General features: G+C 37.6%; 1 protein-coding gene across 4 annotated transcripts in view; it reads right to left on the reverse strand.

Moving 5' to 3' along the window:
- Snx6 (sorting nexin 6) overlaps nt 1-18,253 on the reverse strand; it is a 48,564-nt gene that overhangs the window by 24,079 nt on the left and 6,232 nt on the right. For 2 of the 4 annotated variants that reach the window (XM_005004524.4, XM_005004523.4), the window contains exons 3-6: nt 12,174-12,278; nt 10,516-10,626; nt 9,003-9,124; nt 7,059-7,182 (exon numbers count right to left, since the gene is read on the reverse strand). In XM_005004524.4, coding sequence (XP_005004581.1) covers nt 7,059-7,182; nt 9,003-9,124; nt 10,516-10,626; nt 12,174-12,278 — 462 coding nt within the window. Of the gene's footprint in view, nt 1-7,058; nt 7,183-9,002; nt 9,125-10,515; nt 10,627-12,173; nt 12,279-16,704; nt 16,710-18,253 lie in introns of all 4 variants that reach the window. The other 2 variants (XM_063225059.1, XM_063225005.1) reach the window with 2 other exon arrangements.

Genomic DNA, 18,253 nt, shown 5'->3' on the forward strand with positions numbered 1-18,253 from the left:
ATCACACAGGGAAACTAACTCCGCACTGATGAGTCTAAAATGGTGCTCAGTGGGATTTCACGTGCAAGTTTCTCCTTTTCCCACCTTCTAATCTTTGATTCAAAACCACTTTATCCAACCAGACTCAAACTTCAACATGTTCTGAAAAAGCCATACTTTGGGGCTGGGGATTTAGCTCAGCGGCATAAGCGCCTGCCTTGCAAGCAGGTGGCGGTCATGAGTTCAACCCCCGGTACCGATAAAAAAGCCATACTTCTTATTTTTTTTTTAATTTATTACTTTATTTGTTAATATTAAGAAGAAAAGGTAAAACAAATTTTCACAACAAAATAATGAAAAAGTAACAATTGTTGATAAATTACACATTATCTTTAGTCACTCAAGTACAAAATATGGGCATAAAAATTACTTCAATCAATATTAGCACCACCTTTCCTTCTTCTTATTATTAAAATCTTACAGTAACATACTTCTTCCTTTCTCTTACCACTTAAATTCTACCAGCAAATGTTTTACAAATCTCTTCTGTCCTCACTGTCCTAGTGAAAGTTCTCAACATCTCCTTCCTCGGCTACCACATGGAACTATTCATCAGTAACCCTCAGCTCCTCATTCCAATCCACATTACTGCCTGGGATAGAGCTGTAAAATCAACTTTTGAGTAACTCAGTCTATCAATTCTACTCAGTCCCTTGGGGGTGTGGCTCAGTGGCAGAGTGCTTGCCTAGCATGGATCTGGAGATTCAATTCCCACCACCACCACAAAAAAAAAAAAAAAAAAAAAAAAAAAAACTTCTTGGGCCAAATTAAATGGCATATAAACCCTTCCAAACTCCTGGTCAGAATTTATTGCTTTATCTTTTTTAGACTTCCTGACACTCTTTGGTTGTGTGTGCATATGGTTTTTGAGACAGGATCTTATTATGTGCCCCAGCCTGGCCCTTCTCCTGCCTCAGCCTCCCAAGTGCTAGATTTAGGTACATTATAGGCATGTGTCACCACACCTGGCCTAATGTATATACATTTTTAAAAACTGTATTCTTGCCAGGCATGGTGGTAATATCTATAATCCCAGCACTCAGGAGGCTGAGGCAGGAGGATCATTGAAAGATCAAGACCAGCCTGGGTTATATAGTGAGTTCAAGGCCACTCTGAACTTCATAGTGAAATCCTGTCTCAAAAAACTGAAAAAAAATATATATATATAACCTAACAAAACCTCTTTCTTCTTTTTGTGGCATGCAGAGACAGGGCCTTACTATGCAGTTCAGGCTGCCCTTGAGCTCACTTTGTAGCTCAGACTGGTCTCTAACTTGTAAAGATTCTACCTCAGTCTCCTGAGTGCTAGGATTACAAGTGTGCACCACCATGCCTGGCTGAAACTTGTGTTCTTGATATTCATTCGTTCAAAAAAAAAAAAAAAAATCATTAACTAACATCTATTGCAACATGAACTATATTATATTGGGATACAAAGATGATTATCAAATGGGTCATATATTTTTTCCTTTTTTGGGATGGGGGTCTATGTTGCCCAAATTGGTCTTGAAGTCATGGGTTCAATGAAGCAGTCCTCCCACCTCTGTCTCTCAAGTAGCTGGGATGAGATAGGCAGGGTATACTCCAGCATTCTGGAAGGCTGAAGAAGGTTTCTAAATTTCAACTTAGCCTGGGTGACTTAATTGAGACTTTGTCTCAAAAAAGGTAGCTCAATGTGAAGGTCCTGCATTTAATCCTCAGTACCAAAAACCAAAACAAACAACAAAATAAAACAAAACACAAAGTAGCTGGGTTTACAAGTGAGTGCTGCCATGCCTGGCCTCCCATTCTTAACTATGGTACAGAGGAGGGGAGCACCCAAAAAATTTAGTCTACACTTAGGGTAAGGGAAAGGTAAGAGTAAAGGTCAAAGGATCAGCTGCTATAATAACCTAGACAAAAATTATGAATGGTGCCAGGTGTGGTGGCTCATGGCTGTAATCCCAGTTCAAGAGGGACTGAGGCAGCCTGGGCTATATAGCAAGATGCTGTCTCAAAAAAAAAAAAAAAAGAAAGAAAGAAAGAAAAAAGAAAAAGAGCTAGACAACCTTTGAAGGTATATCAGCAGTATGATGGATTTAACCTGCCAGTCACCTTCAGCCAAGAATAAAAGAAAAGCTGGGACTAACCTGGACCTGGCAATGGAAGGAAGCAGACACTTTGCTAATATATAGTAAGCCACTCCTAACAGAAATAGAAAGCAACAGACAATTTTCTGGTTAAGGAAATAGGCAGGCATCAGTAACTTCTTTGATATTATATATAATGGAGAGAGAGGAGGAGATGGAGAGGGAGGAGAGGGAACATGAGCACATTTTCTTCCTGCTAAACAGACATTTCAGGGGAGCTCACTAGCAGGCTGCTTAATATACTGGGCTGGGACCTAGTAACCAGAGTAGCATGATGACAGCACATTAGTGTGCCTGAAGCCACAGAAATATGTGGTCACTTACAGAAAATGCATAAAATTTGAATTCAGAAGAACTTCAATCCTCTGTAGAACTCAATGAGAACTCTGGGAGAAGAAAATGTAAATGAATAGGTACATGGAGGGAAAAGTCCATGATAGAGACTGGAAGTAGGCAGTCAACCAATCACAAGATGTTGTAAAAGCCAAAAAGTGAGCCAGGCATGGTGGCACACACCTCTAATCCCAGCACTTGGGAGGCTGAGGCAGGAGGATCATTGTGAGTTTGAGGCCAGCCTAAAATGCATAGCAAAACCCTGTTTCAAAAAGACAAAAAGTAAATAAATAAATAAATAAATAATAACGACCAGTAAGTATGGGGATTGTGCATAGTCATCTTAGTCAAAATGGAAAGGCACATTGTAGCAAGCCCTGTTAACAGAAAAAAGGGAGGAAAAAAACCCCAATCACCGCACTAAATTTGCTTTCTCATGGCAAACACACTCAACAAACAAAGGAAAGAAGGAAATTTCATCCTGATAAAAGGATATCTACTAAAAAACCCACAACTAACATCATTCTTATAGGTGATATAGTATTTTCCTCCAAAGGTCAGGAATAAGACAAGACTGTACGCCGTTGCCACTTGTACTTAAACAGTATATGAGATTCTAACTAGGGCAGAAAAGGGCGGGGGGCAAAAACAGAGACTAGAAAGAAGTAAAACTAAGAATATGAAAGCTAAATAATAAATGTGGCTGCCATGGTGACTGATGCTGAATTGAAGTTTGGGAGCTCAACTCTCTGACTGGCTTCCATTTCTTTGTAAGCAAGGTCAATGATCAAGAGAAACAGCTATGTATTGAGATTAGCTTTTACAGAAAATAAGAAAGGAGCCAGGTGTGGTGGTGTACGCCAGTGAGGCCAAAATTTCAGAAGCTGAAGCAGGAAGACCAGGAGTCTGAGGCCAGCACAGACTGCACAGCACATTTGAGGACAGCCCACACTGTTATGAGACCCTCTCAAAACATGGAGAGTGGGAAGGGATGAAGAAAGAAGGAAGAGAGGGAGGGAAAGACTGAGAAGAGAGAAGAGAGGAATGTTGAAAGATGCGTGAAAATGATGGGCAACAAGCTGGGTGTGGTGGCACACTCCTGTAATCCCAGGACCCAGGAAGCAGAGACAGGAGGATTGTTACAAGTTTTTAAGACCAGCTTGGGCTACACAGTGAGCCCATGGTCCATCTGAACTGCATAGTGAGACCCCAGCTCAAAGAAAAAGAAGATGATGCAGCAGGTACTCTACACTAGATGACAAAGAGGTAAACCACCTGCAGGCTGCTGAGTCAAAATACAGGTCAAGGTTTAAGGTGTACCAATGAGTAAAAAATAGGTATACAACACGAAGAAGAGAACTGAAGGACAACAGACTATGTTTGGAATCTATCATACTAAGGTAATGGCAAGAGCCTAGGTATGTCTACCAAGGACATCTAACAAGAATTTAAAGGTTAGCAAGGTTCAATATGTATTATCTACTGTTAACCAGACTCAGACTATACCTACTGGAAACACAGAGTGTACAGCCATATAATTAAAGCAAATTAAGGGTGGTCACTTCTACTAGCAACACTTTCTCATATCAGTAAATGCTGGCACAAGCCATACTAGGCCTCCCATATCATCTGTCCATGATGCTCTAACACAGTATCTTATACAGGTTTTCTCCCAGTACCATTAGCTCAAGATTTGAAAATGAACAAAACCAAAAGACCATTAGATACAAAACTGGGGGAAAAAAATTAATTTTGAGCCTGTCATTTTTCAACTTTTCACCCACTATTGGGAACTGAACTCAGAGCAGTGGGCTACATCCCCAGCCCTTTTTTTCAATTTTATTTTGAGACTAGATCTCACTAAGTTGCCCAGGTTGGTCTCAAATTTTTAATGCTCCTCTCTCAGTCTCTTGAATAGTTGGGAATACAGGCATGCATACCTGGCTCTCTGAAGAATATGATTGTAAGGAATAAAAATATGTAAATCTACTTTGGTGAGAGAAAAATCTATGAAATCCTAAGCTTTCTGAAAACTATTTATAATGCTGGTCTAAAGATTTAATAATCTTTTTTTACTTACTGATACTTTAGTAGGAAGAAAACAAACTCTTCTAGTACTCACACCTGTCCCCCTCTCTACATATATATATGTATTGATGGGCATCGTGATGATGCCTGTAATCTCAGCACTTGGGCAGTTGAGGCAGGAAGATCACCAGGAAGGTCTGCTTGAACTACGTAACAAGACCCTGACTCAAAACACAAAAAGTTTATATATTTATTCTTTAGGTACTGCTAAAGGCTTCGCTAACAGGATAAAATCTGAAGAATGAGGCTGCTATAGCTCAAATAGCCTTGCACTGAAAACTACCACATGTCAGATTTCACATCTATGCTGTTCCAAATTACTAAGAGAGTTTAGTCCTGCCATAAATACAGCCCAACAAAAAAAAAAAGGCAGCCAGGCGTGGTGGTAGACACATGTAATCCCAGTACTCAGGACACTGAGGCAGGAGAATTGCTGTGAGTTTGAAGCCAGTCTAGGCTACAAAATGAGTTTAAAGGTCAGCCTAAACTTTCATAATGAGACCATGTGTCAAAAAGACAAAATAAATAAATAAATGAATATCAACCAGAAATGCATGGCAAGACCCTATCTTAAAAATTTTTTTAAAATTTAAAAATTAAAACACAATGATAGCATTCTATGATGTGTTCTTGCCATGTAGTGAATTCTGTACAATTCTATCAGAAATCATTTTTCAGTTTCTTCTAATTCACAATATAGTCAGTAATCTTTACAGATCTTAGTTACAAATGACCACATACCAGTATCACACACCACATTCATATTAGGAAAGTACCTATGCTTAAAGTGCTAAATATTTCTGTGATTCTGAGTTACTGCATACATTTTTTATAAATTATTTTTTCATTTTTTATAAATCTTATCTCTTACTGCTAAACTTAGGATATCTTATTGTCATATCTTCTGAGACCAAACCAGGAAAGTAAACTTATGAGAAAATTCTTTAATCTTTATGTTAATTTGTAAGCAAATGACACTATATACTAAATTTGTTTTGTACTACAATTATGAATTAATCTTGTCATCTAAAAGTACACTCTGATACCTATAATACCTACTCACTAAAAGTTTTTGTCAACACTGTTTTGTTCTTTTGAGACACAGTCTCACTTTGTAGTGCAGCCTGAACTTGAACTCAAGGGCCAGGCTGATCTTTAAACTCCTAGTGATCCTCCTGCCTCAGCCTCTCAAGTGCTGGGATCATAGTCTTGCATCACCATGCCCGGTTTTATCAACACTAAGAATGACGAAATCTTTATTTTTTTGAGTAGGAAAATTTATTGGAGAAGACAAATGGAAGATAGGATATCTCCTGAGTGACAGGAGTGGTCCCAAATGCGTTGCCAAAGAAATTTATAACTTACTCAGACTTTAACTTGCTTTAATTTATAATTGCTCATTTACCTCATTCTCTTTTGCTGAAAGTTTTTAAGCAGAAAAAAAGAAAGTAGAGAAAATTAGGAGCAATAAACACTGACAAAGGATTGTTAAGCAGATCAAAAGTCATTTACACCAGGCAATCTAGAATTCTTTAGCTCATGCACCTCTCTACAAATCACAAGGATTCACAACATGCCAAAATCAAATTAAGGAACCTTAACAAATTTGATAACCCTACTTTAAGTTCACCTTTCAGGATGAAAAACCTATGTCCCATGTAGTACAGACTTAGTATCCCTTATATGAAATGCTTGGAGACATAAGAGTTTCAGATTTTAGAATTTTGAGGATTTTGGAGTATCTGTCTAGGCTAAATGGAATCAAAATCACTGAAATATGAAATGCTCTAAAATTTGATGGTGGTACACACCTGTAAACCCAGCACTCAGGAGGCTGAGGCAGGAGGATCACTGCAAGTTTCTAGGCTACAAAGTGAGCTCAGGGCCAACCTGAACTATGTAAGGGAGACCAATACCCTTTCTCAGTAAGACCAAAAAAAAAAAAAAAAAATCTGAATCTTAGCCATGCATTGTGGTGCACACCTGTAATTCCAGCACTCAGGAGGCTGAGGCAGGACTGCGGAATCCTGAGCTACCTAGTGAATTCAATGCCAGCCTGAACTACATAGTTAGACATTATCTCAAAAACAGAACAAAACAAAATCTAAAAGTTTTTTTTTAAACATTATTTATTATTTAGTTATTTTTAACTTTTTATCGGTACCAGGGATCGAACTCACGACCGCCTACTTGCAAGGCAGGTGCTTATGCTGCTGAGCTAAATCCCCAGCCCCTAAAATCTAAAAGTTTTATATTCAGAGTTTTGAATTAGGGATGCTCAACTTCTAATACAATTTTCTATCACTTCTTTAATTACTCGTCCTATTTAGAAATACTGACAACACGCTACTTTCAAATGCCTTGAAAAATCTTGCTAAAAATGGCCTTATGTTTTTCTAATACTTCCTGCCTTTTCCAATGACTCTAAAAAGAGACTTCAATTATTGTTTGCATCAATCTGATACTCACATCTTGATTATACTCCAAGAAGACATGGAAATTTAAATCTTTCCTCAAAATAGGATGAGCTGCCACACGACACAGGAACACTTCATGCATTGCCACTGTCTTCTTGAATATTGCCAAATATTCACTGGAAACAACACACAAAATTAAAGATAAAAATTATCAACTACAATGTCACCTGCAATATATTTTTGGCAAATAATCTTTGGTAGGTTATTTTAAAAGCAAAATTACAAAATGCAATTCATGTAAATAAATGTTTTAGCTAAACTATTAAATGTGTTAAAACCCAGCACTTAAAAAGACTGCGTGCTAATACTTATTATATCTAAATGCTACTATCTGTAAGTTTTATAAACTTCTTACTATCCAAATTGATATTAAAGGTCACTACTGAGGTTTCTGATTTTAGCTCCAGAGAAATTATTTGATACCACCTTAATGATTCAATTCTATATAATTACAAAAACAATCAAAACTCAAAACTCTACATATTTTTTTCAAATTATTCTCATTTAATGACTCAAACACACAAGAAACTCACCGTAGAGAGTCAGGGTTTTGCCACTACATGGAAGAAACGTATTTTAAAATATTTTAATACCATCAATGAATTCCGGTGACAGTGATACATGTCAGTTTGATGGGGGGAAAACACTCAAGGAAAAGGCCCAATATTCTTGCTGCAATTATGTGCAAGAAGGATAAGTTTTACATACCAGCAAAGTAGCAGGATCAATGTTGGGAGAAGTTTGATCTTTGGGAAGGTAGTCATTCAGTGGAGACAAAAAAGAAGGATGCAGAGGATGGAGGTAGCAGTAGAATAAACCCAAGGCTCTCTGTTATCCAACCCCTAACCAGACCACAAAAGAATCATGATCAGGGCCACTGGAAAATCACAGATTCTTCAATATTAATGTGTTCTGCTAATTTCCAGTTGTTTTTATAAACTTTACGAATATATCTATCTGCCATCAGACTACTGCTTGCATCCAGCACTGACAGAATTCTTAAAATATTAATAACTACTTTGCTAATTAATCTTTTCAAAAGTATTTATTTAGTATTCTAAATACATTACTAGCAATATGCTTACATGTTTTTAAACTTTAGTGCAGGACAAGGATTGAATCCAGTCTCGTGCACACTAGGTAAGTGCTGTTATCACTGAGTATAGATAGCCCTAGCTAAAAATATGCTTGCAAACTAAAACTAAGTGGAAGAGGAAATGTATGAGGGGAGAAATGACCAGAAAAAGAGATGGAGGTGACAAGAATGCAAGGAAAGTTGAAAATCTAAAATCTAAATCTTTAATTAAAAAAAGGCAAGACTGTATATTTTCAGTAAATAGGCTAAAAATGAAATAAATGATCACAATTTTCCAAGGACTTAATATGCTTCTAGTACATATGAAACTAATATTTAATGAAAAACAAGCCTTAATGATTCTCTAGTTACTTTGCTCCTATTTCTCTCCCTTTTGACCAAAGCCACAGGCAGAGAAAGGACCAAGAAAAATTACACACACACATACGCACACACTTTAAAGAAAATATGTAACGAATTGCTCAGTACTTTCTATGCGTAATGGAAGTTGAAAAAAGACAGTTAGATGGGTAATGACGGTCTCATAAATTTTTAAAAATACTCATTCTCTATTTTGAAAGTCATGCTCTCTTTTTACTTGTCTTTTATAAACTCTTCAATAGTCTGCTTTCAACTTTCAGAGTCTATTTAAAACACTGAAGATTTTTATAATGGAGACAATTATTCTATAATTTTCCAGTTGGCTCTGATCATGATCATTAACACTATCTGTGTGACTTAAACCTGCATCTTTCCAAAAGTCACGATGGTAAAGCAACTGAAAGACCAGGGTATCAGAGCACACAAAAAGGCATTCAAATAAGCACAGTTAACAAAAGCAAAACAGAAAACATCACATACGCTTCCAGTTCCTGTTTCATCTTTGTGAATTCTTCCTTTGTCATTGACCCTTCCCCTTCTCCAAGCTTCTGCAGCTTTTCTCTTGAAGCATCAAAATCAGGCCTTGGTGGTGCTGGAGGGATCTAGAACAAAACCGCATCACTAAATGTAGGAAACATTTCATTTCTGACAGCACCCTAAACTATTGTGCTGAGAAAGCTAAGTGTATCCTCAATGAAACAGAAACACTCAAATTCAGATAAGAGAACTTCACTAGTTCTAAAAACTAAGACCACTGAGGCCCTTTATACCAAAGAAGAAAAATAGAGCATAGCGTTCTCTGATTCTAAAACAGCTGTCAAACTTTAATCTTCTGACTCCTATGTGGCAACTTAGTCTTCAAATTTTTTTTGAGGGAGGTGAGGTGGGGTACCAGGGATCAAACTCACAACCTTGCACTTGCCAAGCAGGTGCTTATGCTGCTAAGCTAAACCCCCAGCCCCAAGTCTTCAAATTCTTAGTTCTGATGATAGGCTAAACGAATGTGTACAGCAAACACACGTACTTTTTTCCAAGAGTATATGCAAAGGGTATGATTAAATACAATTGTATTTTTTCAAATTAATGAATTTATAACACCTTATGCCCACATTTTTAACTTAATAAATACTAGGACAGCTGGTGTCATATCCCTGTAACATCAGCACTTGAGGGCTCGGGCAGGAAGACTGATTGCCATATACATAATGAGTTCAAGGCCAGCCTGGACTACACAACAACACCTTGTCTCAAAAAGTTAAACGTCACAGATGACAGCTAACAGCTGAGGCAGAATAACCTAACCATCTACTCTTGTCTTCAGGAGTTTTCCAATTCCTGAACTATCTACTCAAGGGTGTAAAATCAATATGGGGGCCAGGTATTCAGCTCAGCGGCACAAGTGCCTGCCTGGCAAGTACCAATTCAGTAAAAAAATCAGTATGGTTTGTAACATCCCTTTACTTATTTCCTAAGACAAGCCTTTTTTAGTTCTAACACCAAGAATTGAAACTGAAATGAGGAAGCCTAACCTATTTCCACAGCTTGACACTTTAAAGGCAATAGCCCAATAATTTGTAATGGGCAAATTTTACAAAATCACACCAGTTGTTAAAAATGCTAAGATTTGCAATGCATAAAAACATATCCAGCTGGGCATGGTGACGCACACCTGTAACCTCAGAGTTTAGAAGGCAGAGGCAGGAGGACTGCTGTGAGTTCAAGGTCAGACTGAATTATATAGCAAGACCCTGTCTTTAAAAAAAAAAAAAAAAAAAAACCTCAAAAAACTCCAAAACGATGAAACAAAGAAATCCAAAATGTCACTAAAAAATGGAATTTAAGTGAAAGCCAAGGGCAACCACTCAGGACTCCTTCTGTCCCTCAAGAGCTATTCCTATTCCCCAAAAAATTTTCCTACTCTTAAGAGTGAATACATAAAAAAAAAAAAGAATGAATACATGAACAAACAAACAAGTGACATGTCAATACTTACGATATAACCTGCATAGTCTTCATTTTCAACGAAGGAATCATGAAGCCAGATAAATTCCTCATGTTGTCGAACAACAGAAAACTCATTTTGTTTAAAATTGGGCAATGAACTCTGCAAAGTTAGACTCATGAATAGAAGTCAAAATTACACTTACAAACATTTACATCTTAATTTTAATAAACTGTTTACACTTTAGTTTAAAAAGAAAATTAGTCTTCATTGAAAGATTATCAGTGACTTCAAACTCTAATAAGGGTTGGGAGTGTAGCTTGATGGTACAGCATTTGCCTAGACTGTTTCTAGCATGCCCCAATTCAATCCCCAGAATGCAAAAACAAAATACCACAGAACACCCTACAAAAACTGGACATAGTGGTGCACATCTGGAATCCCAAAACTCAGGAGGCTGAGGCAGGAAGATTGTTCCAAGGCCAAATTGGGCTATGTAGTGAGTTCAAGGCCAGCTTCAACATAGCAAGACTGTCACCAACAAAAAGAAAAGAAAAAAACAAACAAAAAACTGGGTGTGGTATCACACACCTGTAATCCCAACACTTGGAAGGCTAAAACAGGAGGATCACTGGGAATTTGAGACCAGCCGGGGCTACAAAGTGAGCTCAAAGCCAGCCTGAACTGCATAAAGACCCTGTCTCAAAAAAACAAAGAAAAAAAAAAAAAAAAAAACATCAAAACCCAAAACAGGACAAGCATGATGGTGGACAGCTATAATTCCAGCCTTTGGGAGATTGAAGTGGGAGAACTGCTGTGAGTTCAAGGTCAGTTTGGACTACAAATTGAGTTATAGCTGAACTGCAAAATAAAATCCTGTCTCAAAAAACCAAAAACAAACAAAGAAAAAACAAACCAACTCTACTATGAAAATTAGATACCCTCACAGACCATCTTAAGATCTTTGGGGAAATAAGCTGACACGTTGTACTGCTACCACTAGTAAAGTTGTCCTGTCAATATATGTATCAACTCAACTATTTAAAGACAGAAAAAACAGACCCACAAGTTGTGAGATAGTAAGCAAACTGAAGAAACATAACAAAACTAAAAATCACAATCACATTAAAAGATATTAATAAAAGCTAGAGAAAATTAAATTGTTTGCATTAGGTTTATGTTCTATGATCAGCTTTAAGAAGTACATTTCCCAGACTGGGCATATAGCTCAGCAGCACAGTGCCTGCCTGGCAAGCATGAGTCATGAGTTCAATTCCCATTACCAAGAAAACAAATAAAATAAATAAAGTAAAAAGTACATTTCCCTATACATATCAAGACAGTTAAGCTAGTTATACTACTACTTTCTCTTAATTCATTGAAAACAGAGGTTTGTGCTAATACTGTTTGTACTACATCTTGTACTGAGTAACTAAAGACAATAATGAGCAATGTTTCAATCACTGTTTCTTTATTATCTTGTTTTGAAACTTTGTTTTTTTCTCTTTAAAATAAAATTAAAATAAAACAAATTAATAAAAAGTTTATTTCCTGAAAGCTTTTTAGGTCACATAGTAAGAATTATAATCTAAAATATTCCATTCTAGTTATGTTCAGAACCTGAAGTCCAATCAATATGTTACATACATATAGTAACATCAGCACATTAATCAATGGCTAAGACAACACAAAGTCAGTATCCCACTTACCTTTGTATGGACAGTGAATTTTACTTTATCCCGCTCACTAAGAGCATCAGAAATGTCCACCTGCAGAGCAGCATCACTTTGAAGATCTACATTTATTGCTTTAAGCTAAAAAAAGAAAACAGGTATTATCTTAATGAAAATTCTGTGCTTTTATATAACTTCATACTTTCTTCAGTAACTAATACAATACAAAAATAAGACAAACAATAATCTCAACTCTAAGAGAACTCGAAAGGTCATACAAATATACTCAGGGACAGATGCTTTGGGTAATGCTAATATCGTAACCAGTTTTTAACTGACACCATTAATGAAACTTTGCTTTGCATGAATCAGTAAACTAATCATGATCTACTAAAATTTCACCCCCACAAAAAACTTCTATTTTCCAATAAGATGATTCCCAAATATCAAGTAGTCTAAATTTAAGGAAACACGTTTACCTTTCAGAGCAAAAAATAATAATAATAAAAAGAATATTCAACAATAATTTTACTTTTTTTGGTTTTTTGAGACAGGGCCTCACTGTGTAGTTTAAGCTGGCTTTAAACTCACATAAGCTAGGCTAGTCTCAAATTTATTTTATTTTATTTTTTTGGGGGGGGTCTTTTTTGAGATGGGGTCTCACTATATAGTTCAGGCTGGCCTTGAGCTCACTTTGTAGCCCAGGCTGGTCTTGAACTCACAATGATCCTCCCACCTCAGCCTCCTGAGTGCTGGGATGACAGGCATAAGCCACCACGCCCCGCTTAGTCTCAAATTTATAATCTTCCTGCCTTAGTCTCTTGGTGCTAGGATTACAAGTTTGCACTACCACACCAGGCTAACGCCTATTTTGAAGAATATATAATGAAATAGTTAAATATATTTAAATACATTACAGATCTGTAAAGAACTGAGAAAAAACATACACTAAATAATACAGACATCTAAAGAATTGGGTAAATTCCCTTAGTGCTTTCATTTGCTGTCTATAGATGCAGGGATTTGCGTTTGTAGGCAAGTGGTCCACTATTCAGTGACAACCTCAGTACCCACACTTATGATTCTACTTACGATTCTTTTGTGTTTGTGTATTGAACCCAGGTCCTTCACACTGAGCTACAATCTGACTCTATGTTTTATATATATTTTTAAACTTTTAACATTTTTTATCACGCATTATATTCTTCCAATTCTAAAGTACTTTGGTTTTATTTATTTATTTAGTTATTTTCGAGACAGGGTCCCACTGTGTAGCCCAGGCTAGCCTTAAACTCTTACAGTGCTCCTCCTGCCTCAGTTTTCCAACTGTTGGGACTGGATGCGTGCACCATGCCAGATACATTTTTAAGACAGGGTCTTGCTAAAATTACTCAGGCTGGGGACGACCTTTTGATCCTCCTATCTCGGCCTCCCAAAGTGCTGGGATTATAGGTGTGTGCCATCAGACCTGGTTTAATTTTACTTACAAATCTTACATACAATCTTTATTTCTTACTATTTTTTGTTTGTTTTTTGAGATAGGGTCTCCCTATGTAGTCCAGACTAGTCTTGAACTCACTATGTAGCCAAGGCTGGCCTTGAACTCATGACAATCCTCCTGCCTCAACTTCCTGAGTGCTGGATTATAGGAAAGTACCACCACACTCTGCTTCTTAATTCTTTTTAAATAATTCTAGCAACTTATAAAAGAGTCAAACATATTAAAAGATAAAAGAAGGGAAACATGGAAACAAAGCTTTTGGAAACAGGGAAGGGAGGAGAGATTGAAGAAAGGGTAGAAAAACCAGGGAAAAAAAAGAATCAAGTTATGTTACATGTTTGCACAAATTTTCTATGATGAGTGTTATCTAAATGTATATAATGTATATCTAAATGTATATAATGTATATCTAAAATTTACCAAAAAAATTTGAGTGGGAAAAAATCTTAGCCAGTTGCAAAGATATGAAATATTTAAAGTCTAATTAAGTTGCCTTATTAAGTAGCCTAATTAAGTCCAGGACTCGGTCATCTTACCTAGTTATTAGTCTTTCAAATTTTAATTATGAAGTAAACCAAAAAACACTACATGCAAAATTTTTCATACACAACAGAGTCTCATTCTATAGTTCAAGTTGGTTTTCAACTCACACTATAGCCTACACTGGCCTCACACTTGTGATCCTCCTGCCTCTGCCTTCAAGCGCTGGGATTATAAACATGCATCACCATGCCAGGCCTTGACTATTTTTTTTTTTAATGTATATAACAGCCAGGCACAGTGACACAAACTTGTAACTCCAGCACTTAGAAGGCTGAGGCAGAAGGATCTTTAGGTTCAATACTCCAGGAAACACAGGAAGACTCCATTTCAAAAAAACAAAAAAAGAGCAAAGTGTAGGAAATACCCAAACTGTGAAAAGCAATAGGTTTTCTTTATATATTCCTCTATTCTCCCAATTCTCCCTTCTCTACAATATGTACGGAGTTTTTTGTTGTTGTTGCTTTCCTGGCAAGGTCTCACTATTGTATAGTGCAGGCTGGCTTCAAATTCATAGTAATCCTCCTGCCTCAGTTTCTCCAATGCTGTGGTTACAGATGAGCGCCACTATACCTGGCATATGTATTTTCAAAACAGGGGAAGTCTTTTTGTTTTTTTTTTTTTCCAAACAGAAATCCTGCAACATATTAAAGGAGCTGCTTTGCAAGTAGCTTCTACTTATTTCAACTTGCACAATTTTTTTTTTTGAGACAGGGTCTTGTGATGTAGTTCTGGCTGTCCTTGAACTTACTATATTGCCTACACTGGCCTGGAACTCAAGTCAATTCTATCTCAGCCTCGTGAGTACTGGGAATACAGGGGTGAACCACCATGCTCAGCCCTGCACAACTGATTCTTGAGTAAACATGGTTTAAAAAATAAATATTACTAAGCCAGGTGTGGTGGCACTTGCCTGTAAAACCAGTAGTCAGGAGGCTGAATCAGGATCATTGCAAATTTGAAACCAGCCTGGGTTACAAAGTGAGCACAACGCCAGCCTCAATTGCAGAGATCCTGTCTCAATAAATAAATAATAAATAAATAAATATTACTGGTCAGGCATGGTAGTACATGGCTGCACTGGAGAGGCTGAGACAGGAAGACTGCTCTGAGTTGAGGACAGCCTGGGATACACTGCGAGTTGAAAGCCAGCCTGAACTACTTAGGAAGACCCTGTCTCAAAAAGCAAAATAAATAAATAAAAAACCACTATTACTAAAATATATTTTAGGAGCTGGGTGTGGTGGTACATGCCTCTTAACCCAGCACTTGAGACACAGGCAAGAAGATTCAGACTTTAAAGGCACCCTGGGCCAGACCCTTTAAAAAAGTCCTTTAATCAATTGCATCTTAAATTTGATAAAATATGTTATAAATATAATCTTAATTACACTAAATCTACAGATTTTTCAGGCAGATTTTCTTTGCTATTTAGAGAAAAATCATAAATATTCGAGGATTTTATTAAGGGAAAGAACACAATCTGTGACTCCTCAACGTTTAATTAACTTTCTGCAACTAGTAAATTCAGTTCGCAGAAATTTCTAATTAGATTACATTCAGAGGTTTAATCTTTATCTAAGTCAATAAACTTTACTCAGTACTTACTTTTGTTAGAGACTGACTAGGTTAAACATTTACATCACTGGTTAAGAGAAGAACCAGGGGGCTGGGGATTTAGCTCAGCAGCGCCTGCTTTGCAAGCCCCGTACCCATTTAAAAAAAGGGGGGGGGGGGGCTGGGGATTTAGCTCAGCTGCATAAGCGCCTGCCTTGCAAGCAGGCAGTCGTGAGTTCGATCCCTGGTACCGATAAAAACGGAAAAGAAGAAAAAAAAAGAAGAACCAGGACAGAGAATGTAAATTAAGCAATGTAAGACAGTATTCTTTAAAAAATAATTTAAAGATCCTGTCCTATTACACGTAGGTTAACTGTTCACATATAATTAATTAGTAAAGAAGACATTCGTTAATAGCTACTAGCAGTGAGTCATATACTATAGTAGTATATGATTGTGTATTGTATAAAGTAGTTTTAAAAGTTTCTTAAAAGTGACTTCTTAAGACAGGGATGTAGCACATTGGTATAAAGGCCTGCCTGGCAAACACAAGGTCCTGAGTCCAATTCCTGGTAACCTCCCAACAAAATGACATCTCTTGCTGGGCAGGGTGGCACATGTCTGAAATCTCTGTACTCAGGATCACCATGAGTTAGAGGCCATCAAGTTCTTATCCAAAGAGACAGAGATAGACAGACAGGCACAGAGGATTTCTTCTGCCAGAAAAACAAATGTTCAGAGATGGATGGGGTGAACAGAAGACAGTAGCTTTGATTACTGCAACAGCCTCCCAGCTGTCTCTTGCTTCTGCCCTTGTCCTTCATTAATCTGTCCCTTATAGAACCATTAGTATGATCCCATTAAACTAGAAATCATAGTGTAATAAATGAAAAACCCTAGGAGATAGACAGAAGTAAATTCTATTAAACTCATATTTCAGGCCAAATTTCACACCTATTTAACCACTACCCTTGCTATGATTTTTACAGGAAGTCCTACAATATTTTTGTTTTGTTTTGAGACAAAACTCACTGGGTAGCCCAGGATGGCCTTGAACACACCTAGGATCCTCTTCCCTCAGCTGCCGCCTCATCCTATATTAACTCTATTACTAACATTTCATTTCTAATACTAATGCATGTCCTGTATAAGCAGTCAAATCAATAGCTGATTACATGTACATTTTCTGGAAACTGACATTTGCAGCCAGATTTCCCCTCATTCCACACACCAGAAACAAAACACCAGTATGGCAGCACTTACCATGTCTACCTATGTACTTCCTAGAAGTCAAAGTATTATCAATAAATCAAATGTGGACATTCAACTAGAGACAATACAGCAATAAGCATTTATTCAATAAATTGGTTTTTTTGGCACTTATATTCAAACAACTGTCCTAGGTAAACTTTTAATCCCAGGACTCAGGCGATTGGAACATGAGAATCTTGAGTTTGAGGTCAAGGCTATAAGAATGAGTCCCAGTCTAGTGTGGACTACTTAAGGGGATGTCATCTCAAAACAAAGCAAATCAAATCAAAAGGCTGCTTTCATTTTTTTTTACAGTGAGAAAGACAACCAACTTTACTTAATATAAAAGTGCTTCCTGTTTTCTGACACTTTTACTATATACGTATAATTGGACTGAACTGATACTTTTAGTTCTCTGACTTTTCCAGTCTGTCAGCACCCTCTCTGCTTCATTCCTCCTTTTCCCAGGCTCAGGATCAACTCAATGTTTTTTTAGCTTTACATTTGAGGGGCTGGGCGTGGCTAGAAAAAGGCACAACTGCCTGGACAGGTCCACTACAAAATAATTGCTTCCAAACTGCATTAGGCCAGTCATGGTAAACCTTTTAGTTTTCAATAATACAAACAGCCCAACTGTGGAGAAAAGTTTGCCACCACTGCCCCAGACTCTCAGAAACCTTCAAGAGTCCGGAATAGGTCTGCTCAGCTCTCATGACTGCCTGCAGCAACTGTTCCAAACTTCCTACCACTTTGCTTCTCCTCTCTTGTCCCAATATCCTAGCAGAATAAATCCCAGCAGCATCTCCCTTACTCATCAGCAAACCTTTCTACAAATCAATCTATCCACCTGTACCTTCACATCCTCAGAGGAAGCTTGTCCCAGAGTGTGGAGCTGCCAGCCCCAGTCTGTGGTCACATGCTGCTCTCTCATGAGAGTGAGAACTGGCCCTCCTCTCTATGGGATTGCATCTTGGGAACACTCTGACCATGGCTTCCTGGAGCTCTCAGGGGTGGGGTCTCCTCCTACTCCACATTCCTCTCAGACCCATCAGGCACCCTTCTGCCTGGGCCCCTTGCTTCCCCTGGCTGCTATCTAATGCTGGCGATTGATCAATCTTGACTAATAACTCCTAAATTTGTATCTCTATTTCAGTGTTTCGTTTTGTTTTATTGTTTGAGACAAGGTCTCACTATGCAGCCCAGGCTGGCCTCAACCTTGCAGTGACCCTCCTGTCTCATCCTCCTCGGCATTACAGGTGTGCACCAC

This window comes from Cavia porcellus, unplaced genomic scaffold (assembly GCF_034190915.1).
Source record: "Cavia porcellus strain 051 isolate PalLab524CR breed Dunkin Hartley unplaced genomic scaffold, mCavPor4.1 scaffold_1, whole genome shotgun sequence".
Taxonomy (NCBI): domain Eukaryota; kingdom Metazoa; phylum Chordata; class Mammalia; order Rodentia; family Caviidae; genus Cavia; species Cavia porcellus.